The sequence below is a fragment of the Artibeus jamaicensis genome, unplaced genomic scaffold (genome assembly GCF_021234435.1).
Source record: "Artibeus jamaicensis isolate MK-2021 breed Jamaican fruit bat unplaced genomic scaffold, CSHL_Jam_final contig_519, whole genome shotgun sequence".
Taxonomy (NCBI): domain Eukaryota; kingdom Metazoa; phylum Chordata; class Mammalia; order Chiroptera; family Phyllostomidae; genus Artibeus; species Artibeus jamaicensis.
In genome coordinates, this window is record NW_026521871.1 from 8,106,677 (window position 1) to 8,122,495 (window position 15,819).

General features: G+C 37.6%; 1 protein-coding gene across 40 annotated transcripts in view; it reads right to left on the reverse strand.

Moving 5' to 3' along the window:
* Nucleotides 1–15,819, reverse strand: part of SLMAP (sarcolemma associated protein) — a 155,112-nt gene that overhangs the window by 20,827 nt on the left and 118,466 nt on the right. For 36 of the 40 annotated variants that reach the window (XM_037137353.2, XM_053669439.1, XM_037137344.2 and 33 more), the window contains 2 exons: nucleotides 11,036–11,116; nucleotides 10,693–10,752 (listed from right to left, as the gene is read on the reverse strand). The exons of the other annotated variants lie outside the window; for them this stretch is intronic. In XM_037137353.2, coding sequence (XP_036993248.2) covers nucleotides 10,693–10,752; nucleotides 11,036–11,116 — 141 coding nt within the window. The remainder of the gene's footprint in view (nucleotides 1–10,692; nucleotides 10,753–11,035; nucleotides 11,117–15,819) is intronic. 40 annotated transcript variants of the gene reach the window in all.

Genomic DNA, 15,819 nt, shown 5'->3' on the forward strand with positions numbered 1-15,819 from the left:
ATATCCTTCACTTTTTCCTCTATTTTGCAACCATACTCAACTATTTCTGTAAGCATCCTGATTACCAACGTTTTGAAGTCACCTGATAGGTTGGCTACCTGTTCACTGCTTAGTTGTATTTTTTCTGAAGCTCTGATCTTTTCTTCATTTGGGCCATTTTTTTTGGTCTCAGCACACCTGTTATATAGTTAGGGGCGGGGCCTTAGGTATTCCCCAGGGTGGGGCAATCCAAATTCCTGCATTGTGGCGCTATATATGGGAGAGAGGTCTGAGAGGGAACAATGCCACTTGCTTGGCTCTCCTCGGCTTTCAGTCATGTCCTCCGCTACCCACAAGCAGATCGGGCCCTTCTGGTGCTGATTCCCAGGTAGGTGGGTTTGTGTCCATTCTAGGATGCTATGGGTCTCTCCAACAAACTCTCCTGTGAGTCTGGGAGTTTCTTCTGCTGCCTCAACCCCCGCAGGTTTTTTCACTTAGAGGTTTTGAGGCTTTATTTCCCTGTGCTGGAACCCTGGGTTGTGTGGTCTGTCTTGCTCCCCAGTTGTTCCTCCCAGTTTATCTGCATGCAAATGTGGGACTACCTGCTCTGCCAGCTGCCATCTTGTCCATACCAGTCCCCCAGCCACCACCTTGCTGCAAGTCCTCTCCACCCTGGCTGCCCATCTCCACCCCTCCTATCAGTCTGGAAGAATGTTTCTCTTTTAACTCCTTGGTTGTCAGACTTCTATACAGTTCAATTTTATGGCAGTTCTGATTATTTTTTGTTTTAAATTTGTTGTTGTCCTTCTTTTGGCTGTGCGAGGTGTCAAAGTGTATCCACCTACACCTCCATCTTGGCTGGAAGTCAGGACCAGCATTTAAATTAGACCAAATAAGATGCCATGTACTGCGCTGGCTGGTGTAGCTCAGTGGATCGAGTGCAGACTGAAAACCAAAGGGTCACTGGTTCCATTCCCAGTCAGGGCACATGCCTGGGTGGCAGGCCAGGTCCCCAGTGGGGGCCATGTGAGAGGCAACCATACCCTGATAGTTCTTTCTCTCTCTCCCTCCCTTCCCCTCTCTAAAACTAAATAAATAAAATCTTAAAAGTAAAAGATGCCATGTACCAAATAAATATATAAATTCTACATTTTTTAATGATAGAAGTAGAGATCTTCACCCAAAATATTTACAAATTAAGTTTAATATAAACACAAATGACTATATCTAATCGACTAGTTAGTGCGCAGATCCTCTTTTCAGAAAATCAAGTGCCAATTTTTTTTTTTTTTGCCAAAAACGAATGAGCAAATCTTTTTCTGCTAAGGTTGATCAATAGCTCATTGCATTTCACATGACTGTGTGGAAAAATGCATTATTAGCTTACTGTGGCTTGTGTCGACTCTCATGATGCCTTACTTCTGTCATGGAAAGAGACTTTTTGTATCAATCTATTTCACAGGCTTGGGAAAAGCGTTGCATGAGTATCAGTGGGAAGTGTTCAGAAGATAAATGAAACTCTTCCTGAGCCAAACCCATTTTATTTAGATATGCACGTCAAATAGAAATGAAATTTTTTAGGAGCTATAATGGTGTGGAAAGAGCAACAGAATGTGCCTTCCCTTTAACACAAATGGTTTATATTTAGAATTACCTGGTGTATAGTATGGGCCAGGGGCAAGCTTTTCTCAGACTAACTCTAAATTCTGTAAAGAGATCCACACCACACTAGAATTCACTAAATGAACCAGCCTTGGCACATGCAATACCTGCATAATAGCCTAAATTAAATTTGCTGTACTATTTCTTTAGAAGAGTGACTGAAGATTTAACTTAAACCGTGCCCTTTGCTCTAAATATGGCTGAGCTGCTGTGAACCACCTGGTAAAGGGCCAACCAAAGCATTTTCTCCTGAGTTGTATTATGTAAGTTTGCTGAAGGCTAATGTAGCCACAACATCTGTTAGTTCATCCACTGACAGAAGTGATCTTGAGGCAGCTGGCCAGGTGGGTGTATCCTTTTTCGACTATCAGCACTCCTCTTTGGAAGGTCTGGCAGTTGCAGTCTTGGCTGATGAGAACAGTATTTACAATGGATAAAGACCTTTTTTCCGTCATGGGTATGTGCAGTCATATGAGATAGTCTAGGCAGCAGCCTCTTATTGCTGATTCTCACTCTTTGCCATTTCTTTTGACCAACTAGGTCCTTCCTGACAACTAGATTTTTTATTGGCTCCTTTGTTCTCCCTGTTATTTTCTTCTTTCCCTATAATTTCCCCTTGCTACCACAGCCCACCACTATGCAGAGAATTCCCCAAACATGGTTAGCTGTGCTCCCAGGTTTCCAGCACACCTAATTAAAACATTATCAACACTATCTTCCATAAGACTGTAGGCTCTGCATGTGTCTTATTGCTATATCTCTTAGGTATCTCTGTATCTCTTAGGTCAATAAATGTCTCAAAAATAAATGACAGTGACTTTCTAGTCCTAGTTTCTGTTGTACTTCTAAGAGCTTTTCTAGTTCTCAGGGTGAAAATATGAAACAAGAAGACCTTTAAATGTAAAAGGGAGTACTTTTCATAATTACACTGGCACAACAGGCAAACCAGAGCCAATGGTCACCTTTACTGTTCAACATGTGCCGGACTAAAACCATCACTTTCTCACCAGGATACCTCTTGTTCCAGAAATAAACACTTCTTTTAATAACACCACCATCTTTTTAGTCACTCAGGTTCAAATGCTGGAATTGCATCTGACTTTCACTTCTCTTTCATATTCTGCTTTTCAGGCCTATGGATTCCAGATGATTACCAAAGGAGAGATGATCAAGACAACAAGAGGGCCCCAAACTAGATTTTGTTCTTTTGTTTAAATTTCCACAACAGCCGCCCTCATGTAGACCGTCAGTGATTATGTACGCCTCCTAATTGACTGCCTTACCTCCAGCTCTACCTGTTCCAATTCATCCAATAAATCTCCCCAAAATACAGGTCTGACCAAATTTTTGTGCTCATAAGACACTAAATTCTGCCACAATAATCACCCCAACATATAAAACACTCAAATGATTATGTGAACAAACTTTAATTATACTGTACTTGTCAAACTCAAACCATATTATTTAGCATGTAGTTTTTATTCTTCTAACTCTCTTTAAACCTCACCTGAGGATATGCTTATTGACCTTAGAGAAAGGGGAATGGAAAGAGAGGAGAGAACATCAGTGCAAGAAACATCATTCGATTGCCTCTTGTATGTGTCCTGACTGAGGACTGAACCCATGACCTAGGTATGTGTCCTGACTGGAATAGATCCTGCAACCTTCTGGTCTATGCAACAATGCTCCAATCAACTGAGCCATACCAGCCAGGGCAAGCTTGTCGTTTTTAGTATTTCTTTGAGAAGATATCTCCAGTTCCTCTTCTTATAATGCTAGCTAGCCACTTAAAACTATACAGATATCAATAAATTCTCCAAAAGTCAATAATGAAAAATAACTATAATACTATTATCACATTGAAAGTAGTAACTAATTCCCTAACATCAAGTATTCATTCAATATTAAAAACTTCCTCATCTGTCTCAAATTTCTTTTGCAATTGGATTGTCTGAATAAGACCCAAACAAGGTTTGTTTACATATTGCATTTAGTTGACATGTCTATTTTTTAATAATTTTTTCTTTTATTGATTTTAGAGAGAGAAGAAAGGCGGGAGAAAGAGAGGGAGAGAATCATTGATGTGAGAGAGAAACATGAACTGGTTGCCTCTTGCACACACCCTGAACCTGCAACCCCAGCATGTGTCCTCTCCAGAAATCAAAATCACAACCTTTTGGTTTGAGGGACAGTGCTCCAACCAACTGAGCCACACTGGCCAGGGCAGATGCCACATCTCTTAAATCTCTTTTAATTTATAGTATCCCTCATTCCTCTTTCCTTTTCCTCCTCAAACCCTGTAATTTACTTGAAGAAACTGGTTCCTGGTCCTACAGAATTTTCCACATTCTGATTCTGCTGCTGTAAGCCCACCACATAATTTAGAACATGGCCCTGGTTATTTATATGTCCTGCAAGTTGACCAGATTCAGGTTCAGGGTTGTTTTTTTTTTTACTATTGAATGTGTTGTATATGGTATGATACATTTTCAGGGTCATCTCAAATGATACTTCTTCCATCAAGCTCAAACTGCCTTCCTTCCCTGTCTTCCAAAATAAATAAAAAGAATTGTAAAAATCTGAACATTCTTTCTCCTTTCTTTGACTCCTAATGGCAACACCCACCAAGAAGCAGCTTATCATTATAACTTTTCTATCACCATTTGACTAGAAACGCCACAAACTCCAAGGACAGTCTTATCAGACTTTGAAACTATGAAAGGCCCTGGCACAGTTCTCTAAATAGAGCAAACTTGCATTCAATACTACTTGAACTGAATTCCAGTTTTCATTTTATTGTTTTTTGGGGGAAATGATTTCAAGTATAAAAAAATGTGGTTCAAGTCACATCTTTATTTCTCTTTCAAAAGTGGCATCAATTTGTTGAAAATGATTACTGCTTCAGAAAAGGTACTATAGTTATCATCCTTTTAATTATATCTCCTGGTGAATGTTTAATCTATTTTATATAATTTTCTTAATCCTAGACGACTAACAGGAAGGTAGCACACTATAATTCTAAGTAAAGATTGGCTATTTAAAAAAATAAAATAAAATTTGAATATAATAGTTCAAGAAGTCAGGCATAGGGTTTCGATGAGGAAAATAAAGGGACTACTTAAGTGTAGCTTCTTCCTCCAGTTCTAAAGTTAATACTGTAGTCTCATAATTTACTTTTCGTTTAAGAAAAAAAAATCTGTTAGCCTACTGAATTTATGTAGATTACAAAGCACAACCACACATAATCAAGCATAACCCAAATGTTTCTAATAAGTGGCAGTGAATACATTATTTTAAGAATTTATACAACTCTTACAAAAGAAAAAAGAAAACAATGGATTAAACAATTATTAAGGTCCATGATGACTCTTTCTTGGAGACACTTCTAAAATATGCCTGTCTCTAAACTGACTGATTTTTCTTTACATCTAATCAGTGACTTAACAGTCTGTTCTTAAAATCAAGCTGCAAAATCTTTCAATAGGTATTGATAAAGGTACTACTTCACTAATAAAAATTGGCAATCATATAGCAAAGTAAGAAATCTTTGGGGGTCACATTTTTTATTTTGTCACCTTAAAGTAAGTAAGGAACTCTGACCCATCTTCACCAATGGCATCCCAAGCAATTACTAGCAGCATTAGTACACCCACCCTCCTTCCACAGGCACCTTGCATTTTCAGTCTCTTTCTCTCCCACAACTTTCCCTTTTATGGGCACTTAGCCTTCCCATGGTACTCAAGGATTTAAAGAAAATCTTCCCTGACATGTGGCAAAGTAACAAATAAACACATCATTATTATTATTATTATTAATTATTATTATTATTATTATAGATCTAATTGACTTTATTAAGTGATTTATGAATCGTGTCACATCCCATCTAGCAACTAGAAGGGCACTCCCTATTAAATGGAGAAGATCCACCACCACTGACTGCTTTCCCCTAAAATATAAAGTAAAAAAAATATTTTTAAGCCCCACAATCTTATTCAATTAATGAAAAGTTACTCTTTAACAGACAGGTCTACTTTTATCATCACCATCATCACTATTATTATTAGTGTCTTCATTATGGTGCTAAACATGGTATATTTGCAACACATGGTAAATGGATTATTTAGTTTAATCATTGCATAATTCTATGTAGTCGGTTTTTCCCAGTTCAACAGATAAAGAAAAAGTCAAGTACAGAGGGTTAAGCAATTTGCCCAAGGACATACTACAAATAAATGGCAAAGCTGAGATTGCGCCAAAAGCTATTTGACTCTTAGCTCCTTGGCTAGAGTGTTACTCTCCAATGTTCTTGGTTTTACAACTTTGATTTAAGAGGTCTGTTGTTAATTCATTCAATAAATATCTGAGTTTTACTGAACAAATGGCATTGTGGTAGGCAACAGGATAAAAATAAAATTTAGAAAAGACTGAAATAAAATTACAAAAGCACTAGTAACAGTTGAATATAATTAACACAGTCATAAATACTACTTATAAATCAATCTGAACTTGACTGCTAAAAAGATTTCTGGAAGATTTCAATAGTAAATAAGTACATTAAAAACAGCTACTTTTGTATGACAGATTTTCATTACTCATTTGCCTCCCCTCTACGTTCCCACGAAGGCCCAGGGGCTCTGACATGTTTTCAGTCGACAACTTTTTATATAATAACAGTATTGCGCCCTGGCTGGTGTAGGTCAAGGGATTGAGCACGAGCCTGGTGAAGCAAAGGGTTGCCAGTTTGATTCCCAGTCAGGGCACATGCCTGGGTTGCAAGCCAGGTCCCCAGCAGGGGACACATGAGAGGCAACCACACATTGATGTTTCTCTCCCACTCTCTCCTTCCCTTCCCTTCTTTCTAAAAATAAATAAATAAAATATTTTTAAAAACCAATACTGCATTTCTGCAAAGAATCAAAAATGTTCCAGCATAAGATTTCTAGACTATACAAAAATTACCTTAGATTTATTATTACAACACTAGAAAAAAAGCCTGCCTTGATCAACACCAAAGGTCATCTGAGGGGAGTGCTGGAAACTATGCTGACACTTAAAGACAAGTTGGCAATTTGTTGCCTGGGCCACTAATCCTCAGGGCTTCCCTTGTTAATGGAATTCAATCAATGGTGGCTCAAAGAGCCATGTGAGCTTCAGTATCCATGGGAAAGAAAAAAGGTCAGGATGCCAGACTAGGTAACTGTAGAGGTAATCTCTTTGTTAATCACCCTCAATCCCCGTCATTGCACAACTAGGCCAGCAGAAAGGTCATGCAGGGTGAAACTAAGGCTTCCTTATATAACCAGAGCTCAAAGTCTGGACTGGAAGATCCCTTAGTAGCCCAATGAAAAGCATAAATATTTCTACATAGACAAACTTTCATAGGCTGCTTCCACTGCTGATTTCAAAGAGCTGCCTTGTGTTAGTCCATTGCTATCAACATGTTTAACCAAGTGGAACTTCCATGCCAACTTTTTTTGTGTACAATAAGGCAATAGAAGAGAGTCTAAATGCTGATAACCACAGATTTATAAATAAATCAACCCAAGGCACATTATTTTAAAAACACTTCTATAAATACTGATTTATTTCCTGCCCATTTAATTCTTAAGAAATAAATGTATTTCTGGACTTCCAGTCAAGATGGAGGTGTAGGTAGACACACTTTGCCTCCTTGCACAACCAGAAGAAGGATCACAACCAACCTCAAAACAAAAAACACCCAGAACTGCCCAAAAATCGAAGTGTAGGAGATCTGAAAACCAAGAATTTAAGGAAGCCATATTGATCCAGATGGGTTGGAGGGCAGAGATGGGTAGGAGGGCAGAGATGGGGAGCGAGGGCAGAGATGTGGTATGGCTGCAGGTGATGCAGCAGTGGCTGGTAGAATGGGCAGTCCCATAGTCATGTGTGATGGATAAAAATCAGGAGAGATACCCAGGGAGCAAGTGATCCCAGCCCCAGGTCAGACTGCACAGCCCAGGGTTCTAGCACCAGAAAAATAAAGCCTCATAACTTCTGGCTGTAAAAACCAGTGGCGTTTTGGGACGGCAGAAGAAACTGCCGGTCTCTCAGGAGAGTCCATTTAAAGGGCCATGTGGTCCTAGAATGTATGCAAACCCACCCACTCTGGGAATCACCACCAGGGCAACAGCTAGAGGGTCGCCAGTCTCACACGGACAACGGTCGAATAACTGAAAGTGGGCTGAGTACTGAGTAAGCCTCCAGCAGCCAGGCACTAGCATTGTTTCCCCTCCAGTTCTACCCCCACATACAGAGCAACAAAGCAGTGCAGCAGGTTGCCCCACCCTGGCAATTATCTAAGGCTTTACCCTATACAATGTATCAGGTGTACCAAGACATGGAGTCAAAGCAGCTCTACCTAATAAACAGAAACAAAGGCAGGGAGGCTGCCAAATTGAGGAGGCAAAGAAAAATGGTTCAAGTGGAAGAACAGAACAAAACCCCAGAAAAAGAACTGGAGATAAAGAACTGGAGGAACTAAATGAAATGGAGATAGCCAACCTATCAGATGCAGAATTCAAAACACTGGGGATAAGTATGCTCAGAGATCTCATTGAGTATGGTAAAAGCATAAGGGAAGATATGAAGGTTACACTAAGTGAAATACAGAGAAATCCACAAGGAACCAACAGCGAAGGGAAGGAAGCTGGGGTTCAAATCAACAATTTGGAACATAAGGAAGAAATAAACCAAGGACCCCTTTTCCCCACAACCTCTCCAACATTTGTTGTTTGTTGCTTTGTTTATGATAGCCATCCTGACTGGTGTAAAGTGGTATCTCATTGTGGTTTTAATTTGCATCTCTCTGATAGCTAACAATATTGAGCATCTCTTCATGTGTCTCTGAATGTTCTGTATGTCCTCCTTGGAGAAGTGTTTGTTCAAGTCCTTTTCCCATTTTTTAATTGGGTTGGGTGTCTTCTTAGAGTGGAGTTGTGTAAGTTCTTTGTATATTTTGGAGATTAAACCTTTGTCTGAGGTATCATTGGCAAATATGTTTTCCCATGCAGAAAAAAAAAAAACCAAAGACACTGAAATAGAGAACAAGGGGATAGTGACCAGAGGGGAGAAGGAAGGGAAGTTAAGGCAAAAAAGGGGGAGGGATTTGGAGGAACAAATAGGAAGGACACAGGGACGAGAACTAAGGGGGGTGGAAATGGGAGGGAGGTGGGGAGCAAGGGGCGGGGGAGGCTGGGATGGGAAAAATAGACAAAAAAACTGTACTTGAAAAATAACTAAATAAAATTAATTATTAAAAAAAAAAAAAAGAAATAAACCATCAACCAGACCAGAATGAAGAAACAAGAATTCAAAAAAATAAGGAGAGAAAAGGAAGACTCTGGGACATCTCCAAAAGGACCAACATTTCAATCATGGGGATGCCATGAGGTAAAGAGGAAGAGCAAGAAATTGAAAACTTGTTTGAAAAAATAATGAAGGAAAACTTCCCCAATTTGGCGAAGGAAATAGACATACAAGTCCAGGAAGCACAGAGAGTCCCAAACAAGTTGGACCCAAACAGGAACACACCAATACACATCATAATTAAAATGCCAAAGGTGAAAGATAGAGAATCTTAAAAGCAGCAAGAAAAAAGGAGACAGTTACCTACAAAGGAGTTCCCATAAGACTCTCAGCTGATTTCTCAAAAAAAAAACAAAACCAAAAACCATTGCAGACAAGAAGGGACTGGCAAGAAGTATTTAAAGTTATGAAAAGCAAGGACCTACGACCAAGATTATTCTATCCAGCAAAGCTATATTTAGAATTGAAGGGGAGAAAAAGTGCTTCCCAGACAAGGTAAAGCTAAAGGAATTCATCATCACCAAGCCCTTATTATATAATATGTTAAAGTGATTTATTTAAGAAAAAGAAGAAGATCAAATCTATGAACATTAAAATGACAACAAGCTCACAACTATCAACAACTGAATCTAAAAAACAAAAATAAAAACAAAAACAAACTAAGCAAACCACCAGAACAGGAACAGAATCATAGAGATGATTTGGAGGGTTATCAGTGGGGAGGGGGAAGAGGGAGGACGGGGGGGAAAGATACAGGGATTATGAAGCATAATTGGTAGGTACCAAATAGACAGGGGGAAGTTAAGAATACTATAGGAAATGAGGAAGCCAAAGAACTTATATGCAAGACCCATGGACATGAACTAAGGTGGGGATTGTTGGAGGGAAAGCAGGTACTGGACAGAGGGAACAAAGGGGGAAAAGTTTGGACAACCATAGTAGCATAAATAAAATATACTTTTAAAAAAGAAATAAATGTACTTCTTCAGAAGTGAGAGAGTGAAAGAACTTATTACATGCACTGCTTGTTTTAGTCCTAACCAAAATTTCTAGAAGACTGTTCTAAGAACCTGGTATCTTTTTTTTTTTTTAAATTTTAAAGATTTTATTTATTTTTAGAGAGAATGGAAGGGACAGAGGGAGAGAAACATCAATGTGTGGTTGTCACCCATGCAGCTCCCACTGGGGAGCTGGCCTGCAACCCAGGCATGTGCCCTGACTGGGAATCGAACTGGTGACCCTTTGGTTCCCAACCTGTGCTCAGTCCACTGAGCTACACCAGCCAGGGCAGAACCTGGTATCTTTACTGGGGAAGAGAAGACCAGAAATTTACAACTGCTATCATATGTAACAGAAGAAACAGGCAGTTTTTTCAAGAAAGCTAATGTTTTCACCTTTTCTAATTTATGTTAAAAATGGTAATGAGTTTCTATCAGAGACATGAAAGCACAAAAAACCATAGCTGCATTTCATATCGTACCACTTCCTGTTTGCCCTTCATAACCTACACTGATACAAATTACTTTACAATTTAAATATTTTTGTTTGAAGTACTGGCACCAACACCAACATTTTAAATTTTAGTTCCTACTACATTCCAGAACCTATCTTAATCTTTTAACTAAAACTTAAAACTTCACATTATATATGGAACTGATTTTGTAGCAAAGGGTAAATAAATCTGATGCCCTGGTTTAAAATGTCTTAAAAAACATGTTAAAGTACCTTTTAATAGGGCCACTTTAGCAAGTGGTTCATTTAGATCTTGTTCATCCATTTGGGCATCTACAGGGGAAAAAAGATAATTACAAATAGTAGTCAACTCTAGCAAGCTGACACTATCAAAATAAATAAATGAAATGTATATTCCTATTGTATTTGAACAGTTTAAATTTATACAGCTTTTGGACAGATTTATCAATATATCCAAGTTTCAAAAAAATGACTAAATGGAAGCATGGCTTTTACTTCAAACACCACTTTGAAATCCACCCACAGTAACCTGCACGTCTAAACTGCTTGGTAACAATAACACCTGCAGATTAGTAAACATTAGGTTAAAGCTCACCGGTAGTGTCGTCGCTACTTTTTTCCTTGCTTGGACTCAGAGTATCTGATAAATCAGAATCCTTTGCTCTTGCCTGGTTTTCTACCAAGAAAAAAAAAAAAGAGTAGAATCTCATTATAATTAAATAGCTTCTATCATCAATAAAAGCTTCAGACTATGCGTGCTCTAAATCTACTATATGCAAAATACTTTTAAAATTAACTGAGGTCACTGAATCTCTTACTTCTTCACCACTCTAGTCCAAAATGGAATGCTGGTTATTACACGTAGCTCATATTAAATTATAATGTGGATCATGTCTGCTGTGCAGAGGGCTGAGGCTTTTGTTCAAGGCTGTCCACTGGCCAACTGGAAGCAAAAATGAAGCAAGCTTTGCAAAAGTATTCAGAGAACTGCAACAAATACAGCAAAACTCCCTGGACAATGTGGACATTGTATGAATATGAAACAAAATGGCTTTATTATATAAAAACACTACTTAGGTTGTCTTAGTAATATTTATACTCACAACAAAACAAATAAAATCATAATTATTTCTTATAGAAGCAACATTTAAAACAATAAAATAGCCTTTTATATATAAAGGAAATATAATTGTACCTAAGCCACACTGAAAAAAAACTTAAAAAAAAGTTTTGTATTTGCAAGTAGTGTGCTGCCTGATCCAATGAAGACATTGTAGGTATAGTATTCAACAAACTGCTCTCAAAAATCCTAATTGTAAATCCAACAATTAACTAAAGATGAATGGCAATTAATTAGGCCCTAGATTCTCATCTGAAATGGCACACCTGTGTATACTACAATATATCATTTGGATAGCATTTCCAGAGATGATTATTTTTCTGTAATAACTACATCAGATAATTAGATATAATCCGGTCCCTGCATTAAATCCCACATGAGCTCTGTTTCAGTCAAGCCAGCCTCTTTACAGGGCCAAAGCATGTCAGCTAATTATGACCTGCAATTCTTTGCTTAAGTTGAATTTCTCTATTTGGCTTATTCATTCTATAAGATATAGCTTAAGTCCCCATCACATCTAAAGAAGTCACTACATCTCCAGTATGCTGCTCCTTTTATTGCATCTTCTCTGTGTCTTGTTTTTGGGATTAATCATGTTCTATTTCATATCATTCTGTGTTTGCCTGTGTTTGTGTGTATTTATATATCTTATTTTCTTTGTGAGTTAAAAATTCACTAAGCATGATTATTTTTATAATGTTACATATACTTGACTGTAGTGTTTGTAGTAACATGTACTAAAACTTAAATGTAAATATCCACTTCTAGAACTTTTTCAAAGGAGATAATAGTCTACATATAGTACCTATAAACATGTTCATAGAAGTATTACTCATGATGAAATGGGAAATATTCAAAATATACTGAATACAGAAATAAACCCAAGTCTTTATGGTCAATTAATATTTGACAAAGGGGGCAGAAGCATAAAATGGAGTAAAAATAGCCTCTTCAACAAATGGTGTTGGGAGAGCTGGACAGCTACATGCAAAAAATGAAACTCGGTCACCAACTTATGCCATACACTACAATAAACTCAAGATGGATAAAAGTCGTGATACTATAAAAGTCCTAGAGAAAAACATAGGCAGGAAAATCTCAGATATTCCACACAGCAATACTTTCACTGATATGTCCCCTAGAGCAAGGGATGTAAAGGAAAGAATAAAGAAATAGGACTTCGTCAAAATAAAAAGCTTCTGCACTGGTAAAGAAAACATCAGCAAAATGAAAAGGGAACCAACCATATGCGAAAATATATTTGCCAATGATATCTCGGATAAGGGTTTGATCTCCAAAATATATAAAGAACTCATTTGGCTCCACACCAGGAAGACAGACAACCCAATGAAAAAATGGACAAAGTACCTGAACAGAAACTTCTCCAAGGAGGACATAGAGAGGGCCTAGAGACATATGAAAGAACACTCAGTATCACTACCCATCAGAAAGAAGCATATTAAAACCACAATAAGATACCACTTCACACTGGTCAGAATGGCCATTATTAATAAATCAACAAACAAGTGCTGACAAGGCTGTGGAGAAAAAGGAACCCTAGTACACTGTTGGTGGGAATGCAGACTGGTGCAGCCACTGTGGAGAACAGTATGGAATTTCCTCAGAAAACTAAAAATGGAACTGCCTTTTGACACAGCAATTCCACTGCTGGGATTATACCCTAAGAATCCTGAAACACCAATTCAACAGAACTTATGTACCCCAATGTTCATAGCAGCACAATTTACAATGGCCAAGTGCTGAAAGCAACCTAAGTGCCCATCAGTAAATGAGTGGATCAAAAAACTATCATACATTTACACAATAGAACTCTACACAGCAGAGAGAAAGAAGGAGCTTATACCCTTCATGAAAGCACGGATGGAACTGGAGAGCATTATGCTAAGTGAAGTAAGACAGGCAGTGAAAGACAAGTACCATATGATCTCATCTTTAAGTGGCCCTAATCATAACAAAACAAAAAAGCAAGCAAAATATAACCAGAGACACTGAAATAAAGAACAAACTGACAGTGACCAGAGGGGAGGAGGAAGGGAGATAACAGGGAAAGAAGGGAAAGGATCGTCAAAGAACATGTATAATGGACAAAGCCAAATTGGGGAAGGATGGAGGGTGGTGGGAAAATGGAGACAACTGTATTTGAACAATTATTAAAAAATAATTTAAAAAATATATTGAGTATTATTAAGTAAAAATAAAGTCTGTTAAACAACAGTATGTATAAAATGATCCTGCTTAGACTGAAATAGCTATATATTTAGCTATGAAGTTTTGCTATATTTATTTGTGCAAGGGTAGAAGGATCTCAAACAGAGAAAACAGGTTACTTCTGGAAATGGGGACATGGTGGAGATTTACTTTCTAACTTTACACAGCATAAATTGTTTGAAAAATTATAGTGAATACTGTTTTATAAACAACTAAATCAAGATGTATTTTCCATTTTGAAAGCAATCAGAAACCTACTTAAATTCACTACTGTCAAAATATGCATATATTAAAATATAACTTGTTATGGCTATTACATATAAGAACACCCCTAGAATTTCTGGTTTAACTTGTGAAATGCATGATGGATTACAAAAAGCCTTTGCTACTTTTCTCACTGCCATTTCTTGTCAAAGGTCAAATGCTAAGAGACGAGGAACTTAGATTAGAAGTAAAGTCACTGGCCATGGAAGCCCAAGAGCGCCCCATCTGTTCCTGTACATTCACAGAGTGCTATAATCAGACATTTCTGAATGCCTTCGTTTTGAACACAAAGTTATTATCTCCAGTAAGACTAATATATCTCATCTATATATATAGATAGAAAAGGAACCACTCTGGGAGAATAGAAAGGAAGAGAAAAGTGACTTTCTTCTGATTTTGATATTCTTGGCAATTTTTTGATCAAGATAATGAGGTAAAACCAAGGGAGATGTATTTTCAAAAGTATTCCTCTGGCTTAGGAGGAACTTTTATTTCTTATGTAGAGTATTAACCAGGAAGATAAAATTGCCTTAAAAGTTGGACCAAATCTTTCACTAAGGCCTTACTAGAAGCTAAGCTCCACAAAGGCAGGGATTTTTGTCTGTTTTGTTAACTGCTATATGACCGCAACACCCTATCCCCACCATTGCATAGAACAGTGAACAGTCCACAGTAGATGCTTCAAAACAAAAAAAAAGGATGATCAAAGGTACAAATCTACTGTAAGTAAAAAAGCAAGGTTTTAGCTAGTGAACTCATGGTCTATCATATTTATGTCCTGATATTACAGTTACTATATGGAGGAAAACCAGATCTATTTAAGAACGAAGCACAGGACACAACAAATGACTGATAAAGTACATACTTCTTTTCAAAACCTCTATTCTTCAGCTATGAAGCAGCACCCAGTTTTCTGGTATAAAAAGAATTTTGCGTTCATTTTCTCTGCATATTTATTCATTAAAGTACATACCAATAATACACAGAAGGAAATGCGAGAATAGCTACCAATATTAATGACAAAACTATTCCCAAACTGGGAGGTCTACAACGAGGTCACTATTTTCACTGTATCTTTGAGTAGACATAGTGATGGATGGGCAAAACAAACATATAGGGCCATACACCACTTTGCATACCACTAGAGCCAGTACTTGGAAAGAGCAAGGTTAAAAAGGTCAAGAAGGGAAAGGAGGACGAACATTTATGTGGACACCAAAATGGTGTTTCCTGCTTTATAAGCATTATTTCATTGAATTCCCACAAAATCCTACAAGTTACCTATTGTTACTCTCATTTTACAAATGAGGAAATTGAAGTTTAAAGAGCTAAAGTAAGTTGCCTGATAGCATGTAGCTAGTGGTAGAACTTGAAGTTGAATTCAGCTGTCTTATCTATTCATATTCTTATTACTTTCACCCCTAAAGCAATACAATAATTGCATGTTGAGTAAGGGGTTATATAGAAAGAATATGCAACCTATGATTACAGTGTAAGAAGAAAATACTAAGATTGTACCGCTGAAACTGATAATTTTTAGCAACTAACACTTTCAATGCAGAAAAAAAAAATTCCCGCCAAAATATCACCAGTGAAATAAAAATAAGACAACTGAGCCAGATCCAAAAGAAAATACATTATAGCCAGATATAAAATATTTAAAATGTAACATTTCATCCATCTGGGTTGTTACAGGTATTACCTCTGCATAGTAACTGTGAGAAGTACTAGTAAAATGTTGGCTGCTGACACAAAAATCTCTGGGT